Source organism: Phycodurus eques, chromosome 4 (genome assembly GCF_024500275.1).
Source record: "Phycodurus eques isolate BA_2022a chromosome 4, UOR_Pequ_1.1, whole genome shotgun sequence".
Taxonomy (NCBI): Eukaryota; Metazoa; Chordata; class Actinopteri; order Syngnathiformes; family Syngnathidae; genus Phycodurus; species Phycodurus eques.
Window position 1 is genome coordinate 246,124 of NC_084528.1, and position 26,721 is coordinate 272,844.

Below are 26,721 nucleotides of genomic sequence, written 5' to 3' on the forward strand. Positions count from 1 at the left end.
CATCACTTGAAGGAGTGTGGTCTGACAGGTCGCAGTCCTGTCTGTCTAGTCTGAGGACAATTGCCGAGTTGGTGGTAGTAACGCCTGTTCCACCTTCGCCCACAGCTGAAGATCTTTGTCATCAATTAGTGGCTCGAAGCGCAGAGCAGGTCTTGGCCGATAAGCAGGGGGACAGATTCAATTGGAGACACGTAGACCGGAGGGAATAACATCATGGAGCCAGTTGTTCAGTGTAGCATAGTTAAGGTGTTTAGGTCGGCGTTAGTCACTGAAAATGCGTGGATAGTGCGCAGCGTTGCAGTTGGAAGTCACGGCCACTGGCTTGTAGCAATGTCAGAAACTGATTGAACACAGTGTGGGACATAACAGTGATGTCTGCCGCAGGGTCAAACAGAGCTTCGCGGACAAGTTGACGCTTGAGAATAACGGTTAAATAGAACTTCCGAGAAGTACCTTTAGCGGTTAGTTCACCCAAAAGCTGTCGGAATGGCAGAACGTTATTCAGTAGTGTAACGTCACACAAGTCAGAGGCCTCACCTGGGTCTCGTCGGACTCCGGTCGTACAGGGACCGAACAGCCCGTATCAGGGGGTTCGGTAGCCCATACTCCCGAAGCACCCCCCACAGGACAACCCGAGGGACATGGTTGAACGCCTTCTCCGAGTCCACAAAACACATGTAGATTGGTTGGGCGAGCTTTTTAACCACCTCGGTGACCTCAACCCCAGAGATAGGAGAGCCCGCCTCAGAGAACCCAGACTCTGCTCCCTCATCGGAAGGCGTGTCGGTGGAATTGAGGAGGTTTTCGACGTATTCTCCCCACCGGCTCACAACGTCACGAGTCGAGTTCGGCAGCGCCCCATCCCCACTATATGATGGTGCACTGCTTCCCCCTCCTGAGACGCCGGATGGTGGACCAGAATTTCCTCGAAGCCGTCCGCAAGTCTTTCTCCAGGGCCTCACCGAACTCCTCCCATGCCAGAGTCTTTGCTTCGGCGACCACCAAAGCTGCATTCCCCTTGGCCAGCATGTACCCATCAGCTGCCTCAGGAGTCCCACAGGCTATCACTGCAAGTCAATTCAATTTCTGAATGCAATTTAAGACTTCAGCTAATTCGCAAGTTTTATTTAAATTTGGGAAATGTTAAATGTACTTATACTCAGACTTGTGAATTAATTAATTGCTTGTATGGCTAGCAATGGTGTGGGCTTTAGGCAGAGGGAAAAGCCAACAACTCAAACGATTAAAAGAAAAATAAATACATTAATTAAATTAAATTTAAAAAACAAAAAAAATAAAAACCCCAAGAAATTAAAAAGAAAAAAGCAATTTTTGTTTCTGAAAAATCTTAATCAAATCAGGTTTTTCCTTTATTTTTTGTTAAAAAATGAAAATTGAAAACACGATGTGATTAAAAATTAAACAAGCAATTAATTAATAGCTCCCCTTCGGAAACAAAACCGTTAGGTAATTGTTTACTATTAACGTGAGGCAGTGTTTAAATCAGTGTTTAAATCAAGTTGTGTTGTGTAGGGAACGTCTGCGAACGGAAGGTGGTGCTACTGCGTGAGCAAAGCAGGACCTCTCGTTGGCACAGCTTGTTGTAATAGTTGCGTTGTAAATCGCAAAACTGGTTAAAAATACCAGGCATAAAGCTTTAAAATTGAGGCTTTTAACTTAAGAAGAGCACTTTATCGCGATCGTGGGTCTGTTGCTAGGCAACGTGTGACGCAAGATGGCATGTCACTCACAGCAGAGCAATTGTGGGAGATCAGTGCACAATGAAAGCTTAAAACCAGCAGGACAAAATACTCAGCGGTGCTGTAGGCAAGCTACAGTTTATTATTTCACCAGCAGCGATCAAGAGGAAACGCGCTGTCTCGTGGCGTGTTCGCTAACAGCTTCCCAGCGGCTGAGCAGGAGCCAGGCAACAGCTTCCAGTTTACTGCATAATGGTATGAGCGTCCGCAAGGAGGCACTTGAGGACAAACCGAAGCCTGTGCAACTGTTCAAAACCACGAAGTAATGAACCCAAGTGGCAGCGTCACAATGATGTCACGTCTTCCGCGAAGACGAAGCCTTAAGTTAAAAAAAATGACCAAAGCGGTCTGCTTTTGAGTGTTTCCACCCGAAGCAAAGATGACGACTGTTACGGGCGTCACGTGTTTTTTTTCTCCAAACACAAAGAGCTAACACTTTTGCTTTTGAGTTCGACTGATTCTCGGTATAACACGCCTCTAAGACGGCCAGGGACATCCCAAATCTCCTATCTACGCAGTGAAGCTCAGAATAAGATTCCCCAAAACCACAACGGACAAATAACTCGTCTGGTTAGCTACTCCAGAAGTTATGGCCAGATGGGAAAGGAAGGGTATCGCACCCACGCCCAGAATTCGTGACCCGTAAGGCGACCCCCGAAGGCCTTTTTAACAAGATTTTATGTAGGAAGTCTTCCCGCAGTTCAAAACATGCATCGCACAGAACACGGATATCCAAATAACATTTATAATGCCATACATTCACTCTGGTCTCACTAGAGGGCTGGCCTGAAGTTTCCTCATGCTCTCAAGTGCTTGGGACTCTCCGTTGCGTTGCCATGGTAACGAAGTGATACTCACACACAGACAGGGTGCTAACTGTCTAGTTTTATTGCAAAATATCGTGAATCTTGTGTGTTTGGGTTGGACGAAACTTGGTATCGCCTCACTCGGGCTTGCACCACTATGTAGCGTATATTGGTTTGGATAAAAATGTAATTAATTTAGGGGAAAAGCATAAGCCGGAAAAAAACCCACATAGGACAGACAAACATTGGGAAAGGAGACTGACTTGTGATGTGAGAGTGGAATGAGCATTTAGTGACAATGCATATAGCTGGGGGTTCCTGTTCTCGTTAATTTAAACCCAAATATGCACTAATCTGTACTTTTAGTAGACCACAAGTTGGATTTACGTTGCGTGGAACACAATTTAGGCAGGCTGGTCCATCTCCAGAATGTTTGGTCGGTCCGGTTGACACGGGGAACAGGTGGATTTGGCGGAAAAGGAGGAATGAAAAAGTAGGAGCAGGAAAAAAGTTCCCAGGCATGGTGGCCGGAGCCAGGGTGTCACTGTTTGCAAGACGCTCGGAGCGGGCGTGCACTGCCCGCTTCGTTCCCAACGGAGTTTGCCTCGGCACCCAAAAGGGTAGTTTGGGCGCGCTGGTAGGGTGCCCTGCGGCGGGAAAGGGTCCGATGTGTCCTCGTCACCTCGTGGTGAGAGGTGGGGCTTCTTCGCCAAAGTTGGTCGAACGGACCAGCGAGCTCAACAAAGGGGGGCTCCGGCCTTTATGCCCGGCCGAAAAGGGGTCCCCCCGGGGCCAACAGGGAAGATAGACTGCCTCTTAATGTTACTTTTTCATCCTCGGATTATTTTGTGGTTTAAAACCACTGGGATAAATTAATTGTTGGTTTTAAGATAACGAGACCAGTTTCCAGCTTTGCATTGTCATACGCACATCCACTTTAATCCCTGTAATGAATGTTTCCATTGAGAACACTGTAATATTTGCAATGTGGCATTTGTGTTGTGTGGGGTGAAATGTCTCATCCTGTTCAGTTGACCAACAGATTTGACATCAGACATTCAAATTTGCAGAAATAGAATCACTAGTGGCGCAATTGCGATGGTGAACACTATGAACGTTTTATTTATTATTATTTTTTTATTTTATGTGCAAATTTCTTAAAATATCATATGACATTTAAATCCAGTGAAGATTGTGATTAGTCCCTCCAGAGTTGCAGTAGCTTTCCGCCGCCTGTGGGTGTTGCTCGTGCTCCATCCATTGTCCCAGACAGAATGAACAAATGTCACTGTTGCTTAATGGGGAGCCACCGAACAGCAGGTTTCTCTCCTTGGTCATCAAGTCAGTGTCCCAAGAAAAGAAGTCTTTGTTGGTGAGACTCTTCAAGCTGGCTGAGGGTGAAAGTTAATTATCTTAGCGTCCGTGTGAGATAAACCAGATGTCCGTTTCTGAGCTTTGATGAGCTCCTTTGGACTGGCTGGTAACTCATTTAGCGTCCGTGTGAGATAAACCAGGCATCCATGTGGTTGCCTGTCACGGCGGGGGAGCAGAGACAGTGATGCAGCTCAGTCCAGGGTTGGGGGTCTCAGTGCCATCGGTAAGGGCATATCCATGACACCTGTTATGGCCTTTTTCAAAAATGTAAACTCCTTCCATCACTAACCCTGTGTCCTGTCAGAACAACATGCCCACAGCATCAAAACGAAGGACCACAAATACTCCAACCCACATTGGCCAAAATCCCCTCAGGGATTTTCGGATTTGACTGACTCAAGATTGGTTTTGTAATTGCAAATTAACTCTTTCATCCAGGATTCATGAGACTGGAGGGCTTCTGAAGAGGTTTATATTATTGGAGTAAAGTATTCGTAGAGGTGCACACACACACACACACACACACAGACCAGAGGTTGAGCGCTGCTGCAGTGTGGATGCCGAAGTGTTTGTACTTTCATTTGAGTATATTATTATGATCAAATATGTTAGCACGGTTTCTGCCTACTGATCATCTGGATCTTAATTGATCCTAATTATCAATTCGTATTCGTAATATTTCAGTTATCATAGTCAATACCGCAACCTTATCCTCTTAGCGTACATCATAACTAATTTCTGCATATATGGAGAAAGTCTTTGTTTGATACTTTAATTTGCTTTCGTGAACTTCAAAATAAAAACTTCAAATAAAAATGGATTGAAAAATTACTCTCAAAATGAAAGTCAATTTTAGGCTTGTTCAATGTGTATTCTTTGCCATGCGATGCAGGTTTTATCCGCATGTTTGTTCCTGGATAGTTGCATCCAATTTATTTTCATTTACAGCTGTCATTGAGGCGTTGCAGTTTTATCCCTAACCTTATAGCAACAGAGCGAGTGAGAGTAGTAAATTAATAATTAATTGAATGACTTGTGCATTCTGTTTTTTCTATATACTCCAAATTACACAGTATACCAAGCTCCAAATTGTCATATTTCAACCTTAAATCTTGTGCATCGACACAATGCTCTGTTTACTGATTATTTACTCATCCAATGAATGAATGTGCACACAAATAGAGGGCCATAACCTTCTCTAGCCCCTCCTCCTTCAAGCTGATAACATCAAGGTCGAAGTCTGTCCTCAAGCCATTGGTCTGGTTGAAAGTTATTCTCCCAGTCAGGCCATCCCAGTGGGCCTAAAGAGGGAACAAAATGCAACAAAAAGACATTGTACACTGTTTCTGCCAGACGGATGCCAATTATGTCATCTTTCCAGATTTTTAAGGGTGACATAGGATATACTATAGCAGGAAAGCACTTATCCTTAGACAGACTACTACTGTTTAGGTATGTCAAAGCACGAAAAACCATTAATTGTTTATAATAATACTTATACGACTAATAATAATAATAATACACAGTTAAACAGTGTAATGAAATATGACATGAACATCACTGCAACATCGTCACACCATTGCACCCACTAGTCACTCTTCTGCTCACTGAACAGAGGAGAGCATCAAATGCTCTCTGTCCAAATAAATGGGCCTGATGCACACAGTGATGTGTAGAACTTATGATATACAGTAGTCCTGTGTCGGGTGCAGTTGTTAATAATAATAAAAATAATAATAACAGGGCGGCACGGTGGGTGACTGGTTAGCACATCTGCCTCACAGTTCTGAGGATCGGGTTTCAAATCCCGGCCCCGCCTGTGTGGAGTTTGCATGTTCTCCCCGTGCCTGCGTGGGTTTTTTTGTCCGGGCACTCCGGTTTCCTCTCACAGCCCAAAAACATGCATGGTAGGTTAATTGAAGACTCTAAATTGCCCGTAGGTGTCAATGTGAGTGCAAATGGTTGTTTGTTTAGATGTGTCCTGCGATTGGCTGGCGACCAGTTCAGGGTGTACCCCGCCTCTCGCCCAAAGATGGCTGGGATAGGCTCCAGCATGCCCGCGACCCTAGTAAGTGGTACAGAAAATGGATGGATGGATAATTATAACAATCATAATCATAATAATAATAATACATGTAAATACATTATATGGACACTGAAGGTTTTATTCCAGACAAAACATGATGAAAAATATCTCAAATTTGTTATTCCTTTATAGAAAGAGAAGAAAGTACCTGCAGTATTCTGCAGGATACTTTTAACATGTTAAAAAGTAGCAGTCAGCAATAATCTTTACAAACTCAAATATTTCCCAAGTCAAACTGAAAACTGAAAAAGAATGGGAGATTCTGTGAATCGCTGAACGAAAGTGTTGTATAACCACCGTTTGAATGGTAATACTATTTATTCATTGTTTGTTATATTACATTATGCCTCAACCTTGTTTCTATTCAGTCTCCACCTGCTTCCCTAAAAGCACATATGAGAGAACAGGGAGCAGCTAAAGAAACATCTACCTCTTTGATGAGGGCCATGAAGCGGTTCCCAAAGCGCCAAGGCTTATGTCGGTTACACTGTAAGGAACTGACAGTGATCTGCTGAGACTGCTGCACAGCCACGGCCACCACGTGCACCGCGTCGTACATTAGTGCAGCATCCGTCTGCAAGAGGAGAGGGGGGAGGAAATGGACCGGCATCAATGTGAAATACACATACATGGCCTGGCAGCTGAAATAAGTCATAAAACTGAAATACTGCATCAATCATCTCAATTTTGAAATCTGAAAAGCAAAACATAGGTAGACCGGTGTCACTAAATTCATTGTTTGACAGTGGAAGTTCCGCAGACAGATATATATAGTTTATTCCAGTGAGCCAACCCAGTGCATCGGCAAACAGCAAAACTATACACATAACGTATCGCATCATACATTTAAAAAACCTAATTGTTATGAGTCCAAATGCCTTTATTGCACTGAACACAATTTTTAATCAGAGACTATATCCTGTCACACTTTACTCAATCTATCTCCCTGGTCAGAGAAAATATGTCTGAAATCATGTCTAAACAAAATACAGGAAGTTGGAGAGTAATCCCTGCTCTGTATTTAAAAAAAAAAAAAAAAAAAAAACTGTTTGTGTTGCTTGATTCAAAAGCAATCAGCAGAGTTTGCAATGGTTGATGCATTGAAATTATGCTCTTGGTTGCTTTGGAATGGACGAGCCCTTTGGGGGAAGAAGTGACTTGCAAACCAGTTATTTTCCCTAATTTAAGCCCTGATTGAGTCTTGCACAGGTGCATCTGATGATGCCTGTTTGGTGCAAATAGCACGTTGTCGACAGTCCACTGTGTCAGTGCCGATGGTAATAATAGTCCACATTTGCAAACATATTTTATTGCGATTGAATGTTAATGGCAGACTGAGACTGACAGTGAGTGTTATAGTTATAATATGGTACAAAATACAATTTCGCTGTTATTTCTAACACAATTTGACGTCTTCACGAGCATTGCTTGTTCCCGACAGCCATGGCAGCCCCGTTTTAGACCATCGTGGTGAATGGTAGCGAGACAACACCGTGATGAGTCAAACATAATTTCTGTGGATTCCTGTGTCATGGCAGTCACGGCATGGATAAGAAACCTGGTCGGCCATTGGTAAAACGGAATGAATGCAACATCCCAACGATACATAATAGGGCGTATCAAAGTTTGGAGACGGTCCATAGTGGGACAGGAAGCATATGTACAGGCAAACCTCAATACATTTGAATATGGTAGAAAAGTCCTTTTATTTCAATAGTCTCCCCTCCTTATCGTGGTGGCGGGGTTTGTGTGTCCCAATGATCATAGGAGCTAAGTTGTCTAGGGCGTGATGCCAGACAAGGGTCTCCCATGGCAAACAGGTCCTAGGTGAGGGACCGGACAAAGTACAGCTCCAAAAACCCCTTTGATGAATAAAATAAATGGATGTACGTTTCCCTTGCCCAGACGCGGGTCACCGGGGCGCCCCTCTGAGCCAGGCCTGGAGGTGGGGCTCAAAGGCAAGTGCCTGGTGGCCGGCCCTGCACCCATGGGGCACTGTCGGACACAGCCCGAAAGGGTAACGTGGGTCCCCCTTCCCATGGGCTCACCACCTGTGGGAGGGGCCATAAGGGTGAGGTGTGAGCTGGTCGGTGGCAGAAGGCGGTGACCTTGGCGATCAATGCTCATACGGGCAACGACAGTGAGACCCGGAAGAGCGTGATTGGGAGGAATGGCCCCACCGACTCCCTGAGACGGGCTGTTTGGTCCCTGTACGACCAGTGTCAGAGTTTGGTCCGCATTGCTGTCAGTAAGTCAGACTCGTTTCCGGTGAGGGTTGGACTCCACCAAGGCTGCCCTTTGTCACAGATTCTGTTCATACCTTTTATGGACAAAATTTCTAGGCGTAGCCGAGGGATAGAGGGGATCCGGTTTGGTGGACTCAGTATTGCATCTTTGCTTTTTGCAGACGACGTGATTCTGTTGGCTTCATCAAGCCATGATCTCCAACTCTCCCAGGAACGGTTTGCAGCCGAGTGTGAACTGGGATGAGAATCAGCTCCTCCAAATCTGAGACCATGGTACTCAGTCGGAAAAGGGTGGAGAGCCCTCTCCGGGTCGGGGATGAGATCCTATCTTGGGGTCTTGTTCACGAGTGAGGGAAGAATGGAACGGGAGATCGACAGGCGGATCGGTGCAGCATCTGCAGTGATGCGGACTCCGTATCGGTCAGTTGTGGTAAAGAAGGAGCTAAGCCGAAAGGCGAAGCTCTCAATTTACCGGCCGATCTACATTCCTACCCTCACCTATGGTCACGAGCTGTGGGTCGTGACCAAAAGAACAAGATCTCGGATACAAGCGGCCGAAATGAGTTTCCTCCACAGGGTGTCCGGGCTCTCCCTTAGAGATAGGGTGAGGGGCTCAGTGTAGACCCGCTGCTCCTCCACATTGAGAGGAGCCAGATGATGTGTGTCAGGGTTTGATTAGAATGCCTCCTGGATGCCTCCATGGTGATGTGTTCCGGGCATGTCCTACCGGGAGGAGACCCCGGGACGACACAGGATACGCTGGAGAGACTATGTCTCTCGGCGGACCTGGGAAAATGGATGGATGGATGGCTATCAATACTCATACACTATATACTGTACTGTAGATTAATTAAATACTTGGGAAAATACTTTTCAGAGGGCAAATTTCTGCCTAATTTTTACATTGAAAATGATTTTCATTGTTTCGGTAATATTCTACTTTCAAGAGAAAGTAAATTCTGGGTTTTCATTTGCTCTAACATATAATCATCAACACATTAGAGAGGAAACTGACAGGCAGGCCTTCTCATCCAACATCAGTTTGTGACATTACAAATGTGCTTCTGGAAAAATGGTCAAAAATTCCAATAAACACCCTCCTAAACCTTGTGGAAAGAGTTGAAGCTGTGCAGCTGCAAAGAAAACAAAAGATCTTCTTTATCACAACAAGCGGACAAATATATTCAGCAGTGTCAAAAAATTGTGTGGAAGTGAAATTGAGTCCTGCTGGAGGGGTTTTGGCATTCAGACTGTATGCCTCACTGCTTGTCCCCAGTGCAAGCATCACAAGAACCCGCCAGGTAATGATTTAGCACAACCGACACTTCACTCTATAAACATCTCATTGAAATCAATTATGTCACTCCTGAATTAAATTAAAGCTACAGTAAATGCTTTAGAAACTGCTTTTCCCCTTGTGTCAGCTGATAAGAGTATTACTTTTCAATTATGTGTATTACTTATACATGATGAGAAAATAAAAATAATCCAGAAACTTTTTTTTTCTTCACAACAGCGCATTCTGATGGATCAATCTGTTCATTAGCAGAGCTGGAACTCATGCGAACTCCATTCTCGCATTAAAACTTAAGGTATAATGGACCAAAAATTTATATTTTGTCTTGTCTGCTCGTGCTTGGTTGAAAAGCATTAATGCTGCTGTCTTTCGAAGCGTGCTTGTCTGATGTTAGTAAGTTGCTTGGTTTCATTGAAGACATACAACAAGTTAAAATAAATTCGTCAATCCATATTTATTATTTTATAATATATAATAATAATTATAATTATACCAAAATGCAATGAGAGGTTGCTCATCCACAAACAGAATCAAGTCATTCTTGAAAACAATGACTTTCACGTTTGCATTTGGTGGAGATCAAAACGAATGAGGTGAAAGCAGTTCAATGAGCCTCACCTGAAAATTGGCAGCTTTCTACGCAATCCGAGACAAGCGCCTCCTTGCAAAATCATTCAAAAAAGCTTCACACGTGCAAGCATTCTCTCTGGATATGTTCTTCAGATGGTAGAAGGCAGTTTTAGTAATTCAATTGATATGACTGTTGAAAGTCAGGTCGGACTCTATCAGAACACCAAGGTTTCGGACTAGGTCTTTTGTTTTTACAGAGAGTGACTCCAGGTATTTACTAACAGAAATCCTCTTTTCTTTATTGCCAAAAACAATTCTCAGTTTTGTTGTGGTTTAATTGAAGAACATTTTGGCTCATCCAGTTATTTATCTGTTTTAGACAGTGACACAACACCTCAATTAAACTGGAGTCATCTGGTCATCTGCTAGATATAACTATCTCATCTGCATAGCTATGATAGTCAAAATTAAAGTTCTGAAGAATTTCACCCAAGGGTAGTACAAACAGGCCGAACAGGAGGGGTTCAAGAACTGACCCTTGAGGGACCCCATAGGTCATTGCCATTCGATGAGATTGAACACTTACAATTTGTTACACAATAACTCCTTTCCTCCAGGTAAGACCTGAACCATTTAAGGACTGTTTCATTTAGTCCTACCCACGTTTCCAACCTGTTCAGCAGTATATTATCATCTACCATATCAAAAGCCGCACTGAGATCCGACAAGACCAGAATTGAGATCTTTCCCGAGTCAGTTTTCAACCTTATATAATTTAGCACTTTGATAAGAGCAGATTCTGGACTGTGATGAGTTCGAAAACCTGATTAAAAATGGTCAAAAAGTCCATTTAGGTTCAAGAAATTGCTGAGTTGATTAAAAATAACTTTCTCAACAATCTTGGCTATGAAAGGGAGATTTGAGATGGGTCTTTAGCTTGCTAACATGGAAGCGTCCAGCGTTCTATTTTTCAGCAGAGGCTTAATAGCAGCTACTTTGAGAGCTTTAGGAAACTTACTGAAGTGAGCAATTGATTATTTGCTGCAAATCAACTAGCACAGAGTTCAAAATAGCTTTGAAAAAGTCAGATAGTATTGAGTCAAGACAGCTCGTTGATGGTTTCAGCTGCTGAATCGTTTTCTCCATTGTTTTTTGGTCAACTGTATTACATTCTAACATGGTTATAGAGTTTTTCCTGGGTGGCTACAGATGTAGTATAATTTTATCATTTTTCTGATTTGTGCTAATACTTAACCTGATGGATTGTATTTTTTTCACTAAAATAACAATCAAATTCATTGCATTTATCCGCTGTTACGAGTTCTGGAGCTATCTGATCAACCACAACAAACAGAGTGAGAGTATTGATTGTTGAAGTTCTTACTGATGATTTCAGAAAAGTGTTGTTGTCTAGCCCTGACTAACTCTTGGTTCAAATTAAAGTTTGTTTGTCAATTTGGAGTTTAGTTTTTCTCCACTTACGTTCTGCTTTGCTCCACTTTGATTTAGAGGTCTTTACCATCATTGTGCTCCTCCATGGTGTTCTAGGTCGCCTCAAGATTGTCTTAGTTTTAATAGGAGCGACAGCATTCATGACATTTGAGATTTTACAGGTGAAATTATCCAAAAGTTCATCAACTGTCTCAGCATTCACAGTTGGTGGCACAGCAATGGTCTCCATAAACATAGTGGCAGTACTCCCATTTATGTACCTTTTCTTAATAGACAGAGGTTGTCTGAACTTTTGGAAGAATCTGTCATTTAAAGAATACACAAAAATGGTCAGAAATAGCCATATCCTTAATGTCAATTGATAGAATTTTAACATCCTTCGAGATGACCAGGTCTAAGATGTGACCTGGAGTGTGGGTTGGACTCTTAATATGAGAGAGGTCAAATGTGTCTCGTGTAGCAGAGAGTTCTTTAGATTTAATTTTTAGAATTAAAAATAATAATCCATAAAGGAAAATGTTTTACAGACCTTGGGTGTACTAAATCAAATTAGAGGGATTATTACCTAAATAGCCGCTTGCAATAATTCCATATATCTATTTATATTGACATGTCATGTTCACATTTTAAAATAACATGCAAGGTAAAAAGACAGCAACACCACCATGAAAGTGACGAGACACAGCGAGAGAGCGAAGACAGAGCATGTCATTTATGCCCTCCATTAGCTTCATCATTGCAGGAGGATGAGGCAGATTAAGACCGCAGCGGATTGGATGATAATGTGATTTGGCAGGGTTATCTGTTATTTCAGGCCCAACCATTTTGGCGCCTCTATTGGGGCTACGTTGTAATGTGATGTGATGCCCTGAGCCCTCAGGGGCCACACTGCTGTTGCGACCAGCGTCTCTGATTAAAATTTGCTTTCACCAGCCAGCATCAGTGTGGATACCCTTCCACTCTCATCTCATTATCATCCACCAAAATGCAGTTTTCATCAAGTATGACATTTAAACATCAGTGCTATAGACTTTAAAAGCCAGACACTTCACTGTAACACTTCATGATAAAAATGAGAGGGGGAATTATGATTTTTGCCTTTAAACATGTTGATGTAAAAATGACGGAGTGAATTTCTTTCTTCGGATAATGTGAAAATGTGTATTAGTTGCACTCACTGTGGTGAGTTAAATGTGCTTTTTTTGCACTCAAGCCATTACTGTGGATATCATGCTAACTTTAAAAAAAGGTTCTCGCACTTTGTGCTTTATTCATGACTGGAATCACCAAAAGAATGGTAGGGAGGGGCAGAAGGTATCGACATTTTTTTGAATTGACAATGTGTTCGTATTGAAATAGCATTTGACACAATCAAGTGTGGAAAACAAAAGCTATCATGTGGTGTCCGCTTTCATTGATGAATTTCTGAAGGCGTTGATGGAAGTTGGCTTCCACTCCCTCCAACATTGCTCTGTTGATTTGAGTGACTTCCACACTAATAGCTTCCTTTAACTCATCCAGTGTACGGGGTCTATGCACCTATACATGTGCCTTAAGGTGTCCCCACAAAAAAATAATCCTATATGGACAAATTAGGGGACTAAAGGAGTTTGTCAGCAAACTTGGAAATGAGGTGGTCTCCGAAAAGAAGATGATGAACAAACATTGATGCTCTTGCTATGGGGGCTGTCGCCCCATCCTGCTAAAACCACGTTGGATAGGCATGTGTCTTCGTTGCAATTGAGGCACAAAGAAGTTATTTATGATCTCAATGTAATGCTCTGAGGTTACAGTAACAGCAATTCCATGATCCATCCATCCATTTTCTACTGCTTATCCGAGGTCGGGTTGTGGGGGCAGTACCTTTAGCAGGGATGCCCAGACTTCCCTCTCCCCAGCCATTCATCCAGCTCTCCCGGGGGGGGGGGGGATCCCGAGGCATTCCCAGACCAGCCGAGAGATGTAGTCTCTCCAGCGTGTCCTGGGTCGTCCCCGGGCCTCCTCCCGGTGGGACGTTCCCGGAACACCTCACGAGGAAGACGTCCGGGAGGCATCCGAATCAGATGCCCCAACCACCTGATCTGGCGCCTCTCGTACTCAAAGATCAGCGGCTCTACTCTGAGATCCTCCCGGGTGACCGAGCTTCTCACCCTATCTATAAAGGAGAGCCCGGAAACCCTGCAGAAGAAACTCATTCCGGCCGCTTTGAACCGGGATCTTGCTCTTTCAATCACGATCCACAGCTCGTGACCATAGGTCAGGGTAGGAACGTAGATCGACCGGTAAATCGAGAGCTTCACCGTTCGGCTTAGCTCCTTCTTTACCACAATGGACCGATACAAAGTCCGCATCACTGCAGACACTGCACCGATCCGCCTGTCGATCTCCCGTTCCATTCTTCCCTCACTCGTGAACAAGACCCCAAGATACTTGAACTCCTGCACTTGGGGCAGGATCTCATCCCCGACCTGGAGAGGGTATGCCACCCTTCTCCGACTGAGGACCATGGTCTCAGATTTGGAGGTGCCTATTCTCATTCCAGCCGCTTCCCACTCGGCTGCGAACCACTCCAGTGAGAATTGGAGATCACGGCTTGATGAAGCGAACAGAACCACATAATCTGTAAAAACAGAGATGAAATTCTGAGGCCACCAAACCGGACCCCAACTACACCTCGGTGGCGCCTAGAAATTATGTCCATAAAAGTTATGAACAGAATCGGTGACAAAGGGCAGCCTTGGCGGAGTCCAACCCTCACCAGAAACGAGTCTGACTTACTGCCGGCAATGCGGACCAAGCTCTGACACCGGTCGTACAGGGATCGAACAGCCCGTATCAGGAGGTTCGGTACCCCATACTCCCACAGCACCCACCACAGGACTCCCCGAGGTACACGGTCAAATGCCTTCTCCAAGTCCACAAAACACATGTAGACTGGTTGGGCGAACTCCCATGCACCCTTGAGGACCCTGCCAAGGGTCTAGAGCTGGTCCACTGTTCCACGGACAGGACGAAAACCACACTGCTCCTCCTGAATCTGAGATCCGACTTCCCCACGGACCCTCCTCTCCAGCACCCCTGAATAGACCTTACCAGGGAGGCTGAGGAGTGTGATTCCCCTGTCGTTGGAACACACTCTCTGGTATCCCTTCTTAAAAAGGGGCACCACCACCCCAGTCTGCCAATCCAGAAGCACTGTCCCCGATGTCCACGCGATGTTGCAGAGGCGTGTCAACCAGGACAGCCCCACAACTTCCAGAGCCTTTAGGAACTCCGGCGAATCTCATCCACTCCCGGGGCCTTGCCACCAAGGAGCTTTTTAACCACCTCAGTGACCTCAACCCCAGAGATAGGAGCGCCCGCCTCAGAGATCCCAGACTCTGTTTCCTCATGGGAAGGCGTGTCGGTGGAGTTGAGGAGGTCTTAGAAGTATTCTCCCCACCGACTCACAATGTCCCGAGACGAGGTCAGCAGTGCCCCATCCCCACTATTGTTGGTGGTGCACTGCTTTCCCCTCCGGAGATGGTGGACCAGAATTTCCTCAAAGCCGTCCGAAAGTCTTTTTCCATGGCCTCACTGAACTCCTCCCATGCCCGGGTTTTTGCTTCAGTGACCACCAAAGCTGCATTCCGCTTGGCCAGCCGGTACCCATCGGCTGCCTCAGGAGTCCCACAGGCCAAAAAGCTTGACGGCATCCCTCACCTTTAGTGTCCAGCAACGGGTTCGGAGATTGCCGCCATGACAGGCACAGACACTCTGGAGTTGCTCACGGTGAGAGGGACCGAGCAAGTGTGGGTATACTTACTGCCCCCCAACTCGGCGCCTGTACGTTGGGGTTCACCCCGGTGGACGAGAGGGTAGCCTCCCTCCACCTTCGGGTGGAGGGGAAGGGTCCTGACTGTTGTTTGTGAATATGCACCAAACAGCAGTTCAGAGGACCCACCCTTTTTGGAGTCCTTGGAAGGGGTGCTGGAGAGCGCTCCCGCTGGGGACTCCATTGTTCTGCTGGGGGACTTCACTGCTCACGTGGGCAATGACAGTGAGACCTGAAAGGGCATGATTGGGAGGAACGGCCCTCCCCCCCCGATCAGAACCCGAGGGGTGTTCTGTTATTGGACTTCTCTGCTCATAACGGATGGTCCATGGCGAACCCCATGTTCAAGCATAAGGGTGTCCACACAAGCACTTGCCACCAGGATACCCTAGGTCGCAGTTCGATGATCGACTTTGTGGTCATGTCATCGGACTTGCGGCCGCATGTCTTGGACACTCGGGTGAAGAGAGGGGCGGAGGGGCGGGAAGATAGAAATCTATACTTCAATAATTCAATTAAAATGTATTAAATGGTACCTGTCTGAAAGAGTACACTATGTACCTCCTTCCTTTGGCCAAGGTATACCCATTTTAAAAACGTTTATCCTTTCTGCCCCACTCTTTGTAATGCAGTGTCGGTCTAACTTTTTACACCAAGTACCACCTAAAAAAAATACTCATCTCTCCAAGTACCACCATAATAACTAACATTGAAATACAGTAGCATATTAGACCCAAGTGTTCATCAAAAAGGAAGCAGAGGTTTTATTACTAAAAAGTATATTTTTAATATCATCGTGTACTACTGTACTGTACTACTACTGTAACATTGTGCACAGTTTGGACATTAACAATGCACTTACATATGGGAAAATAGAAATCTATACTTCAATAATTCAATTAAAATATATTGCGCATAAGTTCAATAAAATTGTTCCCAAATGTTTTAAAACAACCAGTTTTAAAAGTTTAATACAACTAACTGTACTTTGGATCTCCCCTCATTCTATTGCCATTGGTTGATACAATATTTTCCTTCATTTGCATATGTTTGACTGTATTTCATGTTTTAAATGGATTTTATTTTGTTTATATTTAATTCAGTGATTCTTTGGCATACCACAAGACAAAGCCCGCATACCACTAGTGTTACCCGTACCACAGTTTGAGAATCTCTGGTCTAACAGATTCGGAATTATGAGTAGTATCAAGTATTATTGATATCTGGTGTGTAATCACACAATTTCCAATCTGTCCAAATACCAAATTAGCAGCAAAGACGAAAGAGAGTAGAGAATAAACAATATATTAATTTGTCGCGAAGGACAACTCAACCATAAACATTATTGTACAGTGTGAACTATAGTACAATCAATCATTTATAAAGGGCCTGTTCTTGCATAAATTTTGTTACAATTTTTTTTTACCTCTAAATACAGTACAATTTATTTTTATCAAAAACTATTCTGGAACCTTCTCACTGCTTTGACAATTATGACAATATATTCTCGATGGAAATACTTTGAAACCCAGCATATTTGCCGTTTTTGTGTTGGCATCCTGCCCATTTATCATTGAGTAATGATGTGTTTGATGTATTCACTGTGATTGATTGGAAACCCCAAAAATGAATTTAAAAAATTATGCCCAAACATGAAAATAAATATGATCTTTAACCTGCTAAACTTCAATGCAATATGCTTGTAAATATGATGACTGATCAGTGTCAGTACAAGAAATAGCAACTGAAAAACAATGTTTGGCCTTTGTTTTTGATAGAGAAACAACCCTATATTATAATGTTGAAACCTCGAGTCAAGTCTATTTTGGGCCATGTCCCACCTTTGCGCAACATCTCACCAAAAAGAGAAATTAGAAATATTTTGTTTCGAGGCAAAGACAACAGATGCACAATCATTTTGGCAGTGATAATAAAAGAACAGAGTGTCAGATTGGAGCACATATGACTGCCTTTAGGCTCTTGTTTATTTGTGTTACTGTGTCGGTGGCACAGATTACAGATGGGTTTGTGGTATGTCCATCATACAAACCAACTGTTTTCCCTAGCAACCACTTTTCCCACTTAGCTCCAGTGACCATACAGTTCATCCATCCATCCATTTTCTGAGCTGCTTCTCCTCACTAGGGTCGCAGACGTGCTGGAGCCTATCCCAGCTATCATCGGGCAGGAGGCGGGGTACACCCTGAACTGGTTGCCAGCCAATCGCAGGGCACATACAAACAAACAACCATTCACACTCACATTCACACCTACGGGCAATTTAGAGTTGTCAATTAAACTACCACACATGTTTTTGGGATGTGGGAGGAAAGCGGAGTGCCTGGAGAAAACCCACGCAGGCACGGGGAGAACATGCCACACAGGCAGGGCCGGGGATTGAACCCCAGTCCTCAGAACTGTGAGGCAGACGCTCTAACCAGTCGCCCACCATGCCGCTTGGTCATCTATAAGGATGTTGAAATTCTATCAGTTGACAATAAGGATATGGATATTTTTTTGTGTATTGTTTGAATTACAGATTCTTCCAATAGTTCAGACAACCGCTACGTCGATTAATAAGAGCTACAGAAATGAGAGTACCGCCACTAAGTTTATGGAGACCACTGCTGTGCCACAAACTGTGAATGCTGAGCCATTGATGAACTTTTGGATAATTACACCTGTAAAATTTCAAATGTCATGAATGCTGTCACTCCTATTAAAACGAAGACAATGTTGAGGAGACCTAGAACACCATGGAGGAGCACAATGATGGTAAAGACCTCTAAATCAAAGTGTAGGAAAGCAGAGCATAAGTGGCGGAAAAACTAAACTCCAAATTGACTATGACCTCTTCAGACAAAGTCCTTGTCATTTTAACCAAGAGTTAGTCAGGGCTAGACAGCAACACTTTTCTGAAATCATCAGTAAGAACTTCAACAATGCAAACAATCTGTTTGCTGTGGTTGACAAGCTCACAAGCCCGCTGAATCAGATAACTCCAGAACTCCTAACAGCAGATAAATGCAATGAATTTCCTTGTTATTTTAAAGACAAAAATACAATCCATCAGGTTAAATATTAGCACAAAACAGATTGATACGGTAGATCATTATATACTGCTGAACAGGTTGGAAACGTGGGTCGGACTAAATGAAACAGTCCTTAAATGGTTCAGGTCTTACCTGGAGGAAAGGAGTTATCTTGTAACCATTGTAAGTGTTCAATCTCATTGAATGGCAATGACCTATGGGGTCCCTCAAGGGTCAGTTCTTGGACCCCTCCTGTTCAGCCTGTACTACCCTTGGGTCAAATTCTTCAGAACTTTAATTTTGACTATCCTAGCTATGCAGATGACACAGTTATATCAAGCAGTGTCTCCAGATGACTACAGTTCAATTGTGGGTTGTGTCACTGTCTAAAACAGATAAATAACTGGATGAACTAAAATGTTCTTCAATTAAACCACAATAAATAATTGTGGTTTGGCAATTGTTTTTTGCAATAAAGAATAGAGGATTGCTGTGAGTAAATACCTGGAGTCACTCTCTTTAAAAACCAAAGACTAAGTCCGAAACCTTGGCGTTCTGATAGATTCTGACCTGACTTTCAACATCCATCCATCCATCCATTTTCTGAGCCGCTTATCCTCACGCGGTTCACGGGAGTGCTGGAGCCTATCCCAGCTATCATTGGGCAGGAGACGGGGTACATCCTGAACTGTTCGCCAGCCAATCACAGGGCACATACAAACAAACAACCATTCGCACTCACATTCACACATACGGGCAATTTAGATTCTCCAATTAACATGTTTTTGGGATGTGGGAGGAAACTGGAGTTTCCAGAGAAAACCCACGAAGGCACGGGGAGAACATGCAAACTCCACAGTTCATACAGTAGATGTAAAAAAAATATATATATTTAAAATCAATATTTGCGGTGTAATTCAAAGTAAAAAATAAGGATCAGGAACTTAACGTCAAAGAAAAAAAAACTTTCATTATCTCCACTGCAATATTGTGTGACCGTCATGTGTCTCAAAAGGAGAGGAAATTGACTGGATGAAATTTAATTATTACAATGGCAGGCTTTCCTTTTGCAATGACAATATGTCTCTCTCCGCATCCCATCAGTGTACAGTATATGTCCCTAAAATGATGCCAGGAAATGAGTCCTGAAGATGACTGCTGGTTGCCAATGAGAGTACAAGAGATGACAGCTTGAGGATAGCTATAACCCATTAACCAAGTTGATATGAGCATTGTATTGATATACTTGACAGAAACTGGGACACAAAAGACAAGAGCTGATGGGATTAAAGACACGTGAAAGAAAAGCGAAAACTGGCTGAGGCGGCCTCTCCTTTCTCTGGGGTTTAGATCACTGAGGTGGTTAAAAAGCTCCTGGCTGTGGAACAGTGGACCAGTTCTACACCCTCGGCAGGGTCCTCGAGGGTGCATGGGAGTTCACCCAACCAGTCTACATGTGTTTTGTGGGGAAGGCGTTCGACTGTGTGCCTCGGGAAGTTCGGGGGTATGGAATTCCATACCCCCTTATATGGGTTGTTCGGTCCCTGTATGACCAGTGTCAGAGTTTGGGCCACATTGCCGGCAGTAAATTGGATTAGTTTCCTGGGAGGGTTGGACTCCTCCAAGGCTGCCCTTTGTCACTGATTCTGTTCATAGCTTTTATGGACATAATTCGAGGAGTAGAATGGGTCTGGTTTGGTGGCCTCAGTAGTGCATTCCTGACGTGGTTCTGTTCGCTTCATCAGGCCGTGACCTCCAACTCTCACTAGAGCGGTTCGCAGCCGAGTGTGAAGGGGTTGGGATGAAAATCAGCACCTCCAAATCTGAGACCAGGTTGGGGATGAGATCCTGCCCCAAGTGGAGGAGTTTAAGTATCTTGGGCTCTTTTTTACAAGTGAGGGAAGAATGGAACGGGAGATCGACAGGTGAATCGGTGCAGCATCTGCAGTGATGCAGACTTTGTATCGGTCCGTTGTGGTGAAGAAGGAGCTCAGCCGAAAGGCGAAGCTCTAAATTTACCGGTTGATCTACGTTCCTACCCTCACAAGCTGTAGGTTGTGACTGAAAGAAAAAGATCCCGGATACAAGTGGCCGAAATTAGTTTCCTCTGTAGGGTATCTCCCTTAGAGATAGGGTGAGAAGCTCGTTCATCTGGGAGGGCCACAAAATAGAATAGAGCCGCTGCTCCTCCGCATTGAGAGGAGCCAGAAGAGGTGGCTCTTGCATCTGATTTGGATGCCTCCCGGACGCCTCCCTGGTAAGGAGGGAGTAGACCCCGGGGATGACCCAGGAAATGCTGGAGAGACTATGTCTCCCAGGTGGCCTGGGAACGCCTCGGGGTCTACCCAGAAGAGCTGGATGAAGTGGATGGGGAGAAGAAAGTCAGGGCTTTCTTCTCCCCAACATCACACTTTCTCCAAACCACCAATCTTGTTTTTAGGATTTTACGGTTGTGCAATGCTACGCGATAGACAAGTAGAGAAGTTCTACCCAAACAATTGGTGATGTAGCGGGGCCACAGTCGGTGAACCACGATATTGCAGAGGAACACTATGCATTTTTCTGTCATGTTTTTTATTCTTATGCGGGAGAAACATGACTACATCGTGTTTGACTGTGTGGTTGTGTTGTTGCTTGTAATTATCATTTCAACCATTGTGATTGCAGATCTTTTCAAAACCGATTTGTCTCGGAAAAAAATCAATAATACCCTCTATATAGATACAAATTGTAATACTTTTGACCCTCGATTGCCTGTAAACTGACGCTGTCAGCCAACCCAGTGTATGACGAAATATCCATCATCCATCCATCCATGCATCCATTTTCTTTACAATCTATCCTCACTAGGGTCTCAGGCTGCTGGACCCTATCCCAGCTACCTTCGGGCGGGAGGCGGGGTACACCCTGAACCGATCGCCAGCCAATCACAGGGCACTGAAAAAACAAACAACCATTCGCAGTCACAATCACACCTACGGGCAATTTAGAGTCTTCAATTAACCTACAATGCATGTTTTTGGGATGTGGGAGAAAACCTACCCAGGCATGGGGAAAACATGGCAACTCCACACAGGCGGGGCTGGGATTTGAACTGTGAGGCAGATGTGCAAACCACCGAATTAACAGTAATAAACATATGATCAGGGGTGCACATAAGAGGTGCAGGTGCACATGCACACTGAAAATATTATAAGCGCACCAGATTCAAGTGTCAGGTGCGCATTTGCCTACCAAGCATTTCACTTTTTTGATTCCTTGTGTGTTTTTGACATACTTGGCAAATAAAGATGATTCTGATTCTGAGTAGTGTTGTGTCGTTCGTGAACAACCCGTTTAAGAGAGCAAATCTTTTTAGCAAACGTACTGAATGGGAATGCGTGGGAATCCTAAGAATGCATGACGGAATTCCTTTCCGGTTTGTGTCAATTGTAATATGTTTCGTGTTTTGTAAATTAGTTTTTTGAATTTTAAAAGTGTGTCACAATTTGTCATCTTGTTTGCACTTCCACTTTACATACTTCTTATATCCAGTGGCTTAAATAAGTATTTAACACGTCACCATTATTCTCACTAAATATATTTCCAAAGGCGCTGTTGGTTTCACCAGATTTTTGGAACAACCCAAGTAATCGATACATAAGAAAAGTAGAAGTAGAAAAAAAAGAAAGTAGAACAAATAAGATCAGAAATTAAGTTTTTTGTGATAATGTGAAATGACACAGGGAAAAAGTATTGAACACGCTAACTGGTATTTATTTAATACTTTATACAAAAGCCTTTGTTTGCCTTTGTTTGCAATGACAGCTTCAAGATGCCTCTTGTATGGAGAAACTAGTCGCATGTGATTTTGCTTCATTCCTCCACACAAGCAGTCTTCAAATCTTGAAGGTTCCGTGGGCTTCTTTGATGGAAGTATATTTAGTCAGAAAAATGGGGACGTGTTAAATACTTATTTCAGCCACTGTATAGTATTACTGTTAAATATCTTGTAGAAGTTATCATTTATTTGCTTAGCTTGCATTAGTATTATGGACGATTTTGAGAAAGAAAGATGTCTCGCCTTCAAGAAGATGACTCAGCAGGAATCATCAGAGAGAAGGACGTGGCCGGGACATGACAGGTGTTGGTGCCATGTTTTCACCTTGAAACCCTACCCTTAGTGTGTTGTGTCTTGTAGCTTAGTACGTTATGCAAACTCCACACAGGCGGGGCCGGGGATTGAACCCGGGTCCTCAGAACTGTGAGGCTGACGCTCTAACCAGTCGTCCACCTTTTTTGTTCGACTTACTTTTGTTGGGACAGATTCTGTTTAACTGATTTCTTCATTGAAAATGTCTGGAGGTAATCAGGCTTGGGTGTGACCAGTGAAAATGAACCCAAAATTATGATCAGCCAGAGTTAATTCATGATTTAACAAGAGGGTAATTACAGAGGGTATGGAAAATTCAGACCCCCTTATATTTTGCACTCTTAGTTTTCTTGCAGCCATTTGCTAAAAACATTTAAGTTCATTTCTTTTCCTCATTAATGTACACACAGCACCCCATATTGACAGAAAAAAAGGTAATTGTTGAGATTTTTGCTGATTTATTAAAAAAGAAAAACTGAAATATCACATGAAGGGAATATAGAATACTTTATATTCTAATATGTAATTCTAACTAGTTTGGAAGAGAATGTGTATTGGAGTATAGGAGTATACTGCAGGAAGGCCCCCAGCGGGGGGTATGTGGCCCCCATCAGGGGGTATTTGGAGACAGATGGCAAAGAAGAAAGGAACTGCGGGGAGCCACTATAAACATTGAATGCAGGAGACATCGGCAGGCGACGTCTCGACCCAGATCAAATTGTCATCATTTGGCCGAACAACGATGACGTCAGATTACGGACCAATCAGACGACAGCGATTCCACACCGGCCTGTTTGAAACATTGTATAAGTCTGGGGGAGAGTCAGATAGTTTTGTTCTACTACTGTATCTGCTAAGAATAAGTTAGGGTAGTTACGAACCCAGAGCTCTGCAAAATGTATAGACTCCTCTGTCAGGAATAAATTGGTTGCTTTTTATACATTGTTGTGAACGACGTTCTTTCACGAAAACGAACACGCTTGGAACCACGGAAATTAGGGGATTTTAAAACACAGGTTCCTTCACACACAACCATAAGTATTCAGACCCTTTGCTGTGACACTCATATATTTAACTCGGGCGCTGTTCATTTCTTCTGATCATCCTTGAGATGGTTCTTCACCTTCATTGGAGTCCAGCTGTATTTGATTATACTGATTGGGACTTGATTCAGAAAGCCACACACCTGTCTCTATAAGACCTTACAGCTCACAGTGCATGTCAGAGCAAATGAGAATCATGAGGTCAAAGGAAGTGCCTGAAGAGCTCAGAGACAGAATTGTGGCAAGGCACAGATCAGGCAAAGGTTACAAAAAATAAAATCTGCTGCACTTAAGGTTTCTAAGAGCACAGTGGCCTCCATAATCCTTAAATGGATTCTGAGGGGAGCCAGCTGGGAGACGTAGTCTCTCCAGCGTGTCCTGGATCGTCCCCGGGGTCTCCTCCCAGTGGGACATGCCCGGAACACCACACTAGGGATGTGTCCAGGAGGCATCCTAATCAAATGCCAGAGCCACCTCATCTGGCTTCTCTCAATGTGGAGGAGCAGCGGCTCTACTCTGAGCTCCTCCTGGATGACCGAGCGTCTCACACTATCTCTCAGGGAGAGCCCGGAAACCCTGCGGAGGAAAGTCATTTCGGCCGCTTGTATCCGGGATCTTGTTCTTTTGAACCACAGCTCGTGACAATAGGTCAGGGTAAGAACGTAGATCGACCGGTAAATGGAGAGTTTTCCCTTTTCGCTTAGCTCCTTCTTCACCACAATGGACCGATACAAAGTCAGCATCACTCCAGACGCTGCACGGATCCACCTGTCGATCTCTTGTTCCATTCTTCCCTCACTCGTGAACAAGACCCCAAGATACTTGAACTCCTCCACTTGGGGCAGAATCTCATCCCCGACCTGGAGAGGGCATGCCACCCTTTTCTGACTGAGGACCAAGGTCTCAGGTTTGGTGGTGCTTATTCTCATCCCAGCCGCTTCACACTCGGCTGCGAACTGCTCCAGTGAGAGTTGGAGGTCATGGCTTGATGAAGCCAACAGAACCACATCATCTGCAAAAAGCAAAGATGCAATACTGCACGGCTGCACCGAGAAATTCTGTCCATAAAAGTTATGAACAGAATCGGTGACAAAGGACAGCCTTGGTGGAGTTCCATCCTCAGTGGAAATTAATGTATTTATATACACTGAACAAAAATATAAACGTATAAAACTTTTTTTTGCTCCCATTTTTCGTGAGCTGGACTCCAAGATCAACAACCTTTTCCACATATACATAAGGCCATTTCCCTCAAATATTGTTCACAAATCTGTAAATCTGTGTTAGTGGGCATTTCTCCTTTGTCGAGCTAATCCATCCCACCTTACAGGTGTGGCATATCAAGATGCTGATTAGACAGCATGATTATTGCACAGGTTGCCATAGGCTGGCCACAATAAAAGGCCACTCTGAAATGTGCAGTTTTATCACACAGCACAATGCCACAGATGTCGTAAGTCCTGAGGGAGTGTGCAATTGGAATGCTGACTGCAGGAATGTCCACCAGAGCTGTTGTCCGTTAATTGAATGTTAATTTCTCTACCATAAGCCATCTCCAAAGGTGTTTCAGTCAATTTAGCAGTACATCCAACCGGCCTCACAACCACAGACCATGTGTAACCACACCAGCCCAGGACCTCCACATCCACCATGTTCACCTCCAAGATCGTCTGAGACCAGCCACCCGGACAGCTGCTGGAAGAATCGGTTTTCATAACCAAAGAATTTCTGTACAAACTGTCAGAAACCGTCTCAGGGAAGCTCATCTGCATCCTCGTAACTGACTTGAGTGGGCGAATGCTTACATTCGATGCCATCTGGCATGTTGGAGAGGTGTTCTCGTCACGGATGAATCCCGGTTTTCACTGTTCAGGCCAGATGGCAGACAGTGTGTGTGGCGTTTTCCGACCCCCTGGTTTTCCGACCCCCCTGGTTTTCCGACCCCCCAGAACCCGCAATAAAGCAAAACTCCACATTTCAGAGTGGCCTTTGATTGTGGCCAGCCTGAGGCACTCCTGTGCAATAATTATGCTGTCTCGTCAGCATCTTGATATGCCACACCTGTGAGGTCAGATGGATTATCTCGACAAAGGAGAAATGCTCATTAACACAGATTTAGACAGATGTGTGAACAATATTTGAGGGACATGGCCTTTTGTGTATGTAGAAAAGGTTTTAGATATTTGAGTCCACCTCGCGAAAAATGGGAGCAATAACAAAAGTGTTGCATTTATAGTTTTGTTCAGTGTATAAAATGCTCATGTTTATAGTTGTACAATGGAGGGCTAGAAAGGTTTTCTAGGGGATTATCTTCTCTGCTCATCATCTGCTTGCTGGGAAAAACTCATCAGATTCACTTCAGTGTTAAGACTTAGTTCTACTAACTGTGTCTAATTCACGGGAGAGTGAATTCTGTTATTAAGCAATACAGCAAAGCTCTGCTTGCAGTCATGTTTGCAGTCCATTCAAGGCTGGCCATTGCTTGACAGACCAGCATTCTTTTTAATTAGCAAAACTCTGCTTAGAGAATTAACTAGATGTTGAGATTCGATACAATAATAATAATGCATTGAGTTCCCCTTTAGTTCTTTTTATTAGGTTGGGGGTCCCTCCTCAAGGGCTCACTTCCTAGAAAAGTACAAATGAACTACAGCACACTGTTGCCAGTATAAATCATTATTGCACTATTTAACATTTGGGCAGCATAGTGAAACAATGGTGAGCACTCCTGCTTGAAAGTAATAAGGTGTTGGTCGAGCTCCGGGTTCAAATTCTGGCTTGAGCCTTCCTCTGCGGATGTTAGATGTTCTTGTATGGGTTGTGCTGTGGTACTCTGGCTTATCACTGACTAGCTCTGGTATCTGTGGTCAAATCAGCATGAGTGCCTCTGACTTATTCACCCCTTAGACCAGTGCAGAATATGTTTCCCAGTTGGTTCTGCCATTCATGGAGGTCTCCAGTGAAAAAGAATGACTGAGAGTTTAAAAAATGAACAGGCAGTGAAGAGTAGAAAATCCATCCATCAATTCAACAGCCTTGTAGTATTGCAGCAAGCCGCTTAATAGCCCCTATTCACACAACCACAGACTATCTGTCCAGTAACCTTTCG

General features: G+C 44.0%; 1 protein-coding gene across 1 annotated transcript in view; it reads right to left on the reverse strand.

Moving 5' to 3' along the window:
* Window positions 1-26,721, reverse strand: part of grik2 (glutamate receptor, ionotropic, kainate 2) — a 278,259-nt gene that overhangs the window by 114,454 nt on the left and 137,084 nt on the right. Inside the window, exons 7-8 of the mRNA XM_061673582.1 lie at window positions 6,457-6,600; window positions 5,134-5,241 (exon numbers count right to left, since the gene is read on the reverse strand). Coding sequence (XP_061529566.1) covers window positions 5,134-5,241; window positions 6,457-6,600 — 252 coding nt within the window. The remainder of the gene's footprint in view (window positions 1-5,133; window positions 5,242-6,456; window positions 6,601-26,721) is intronic.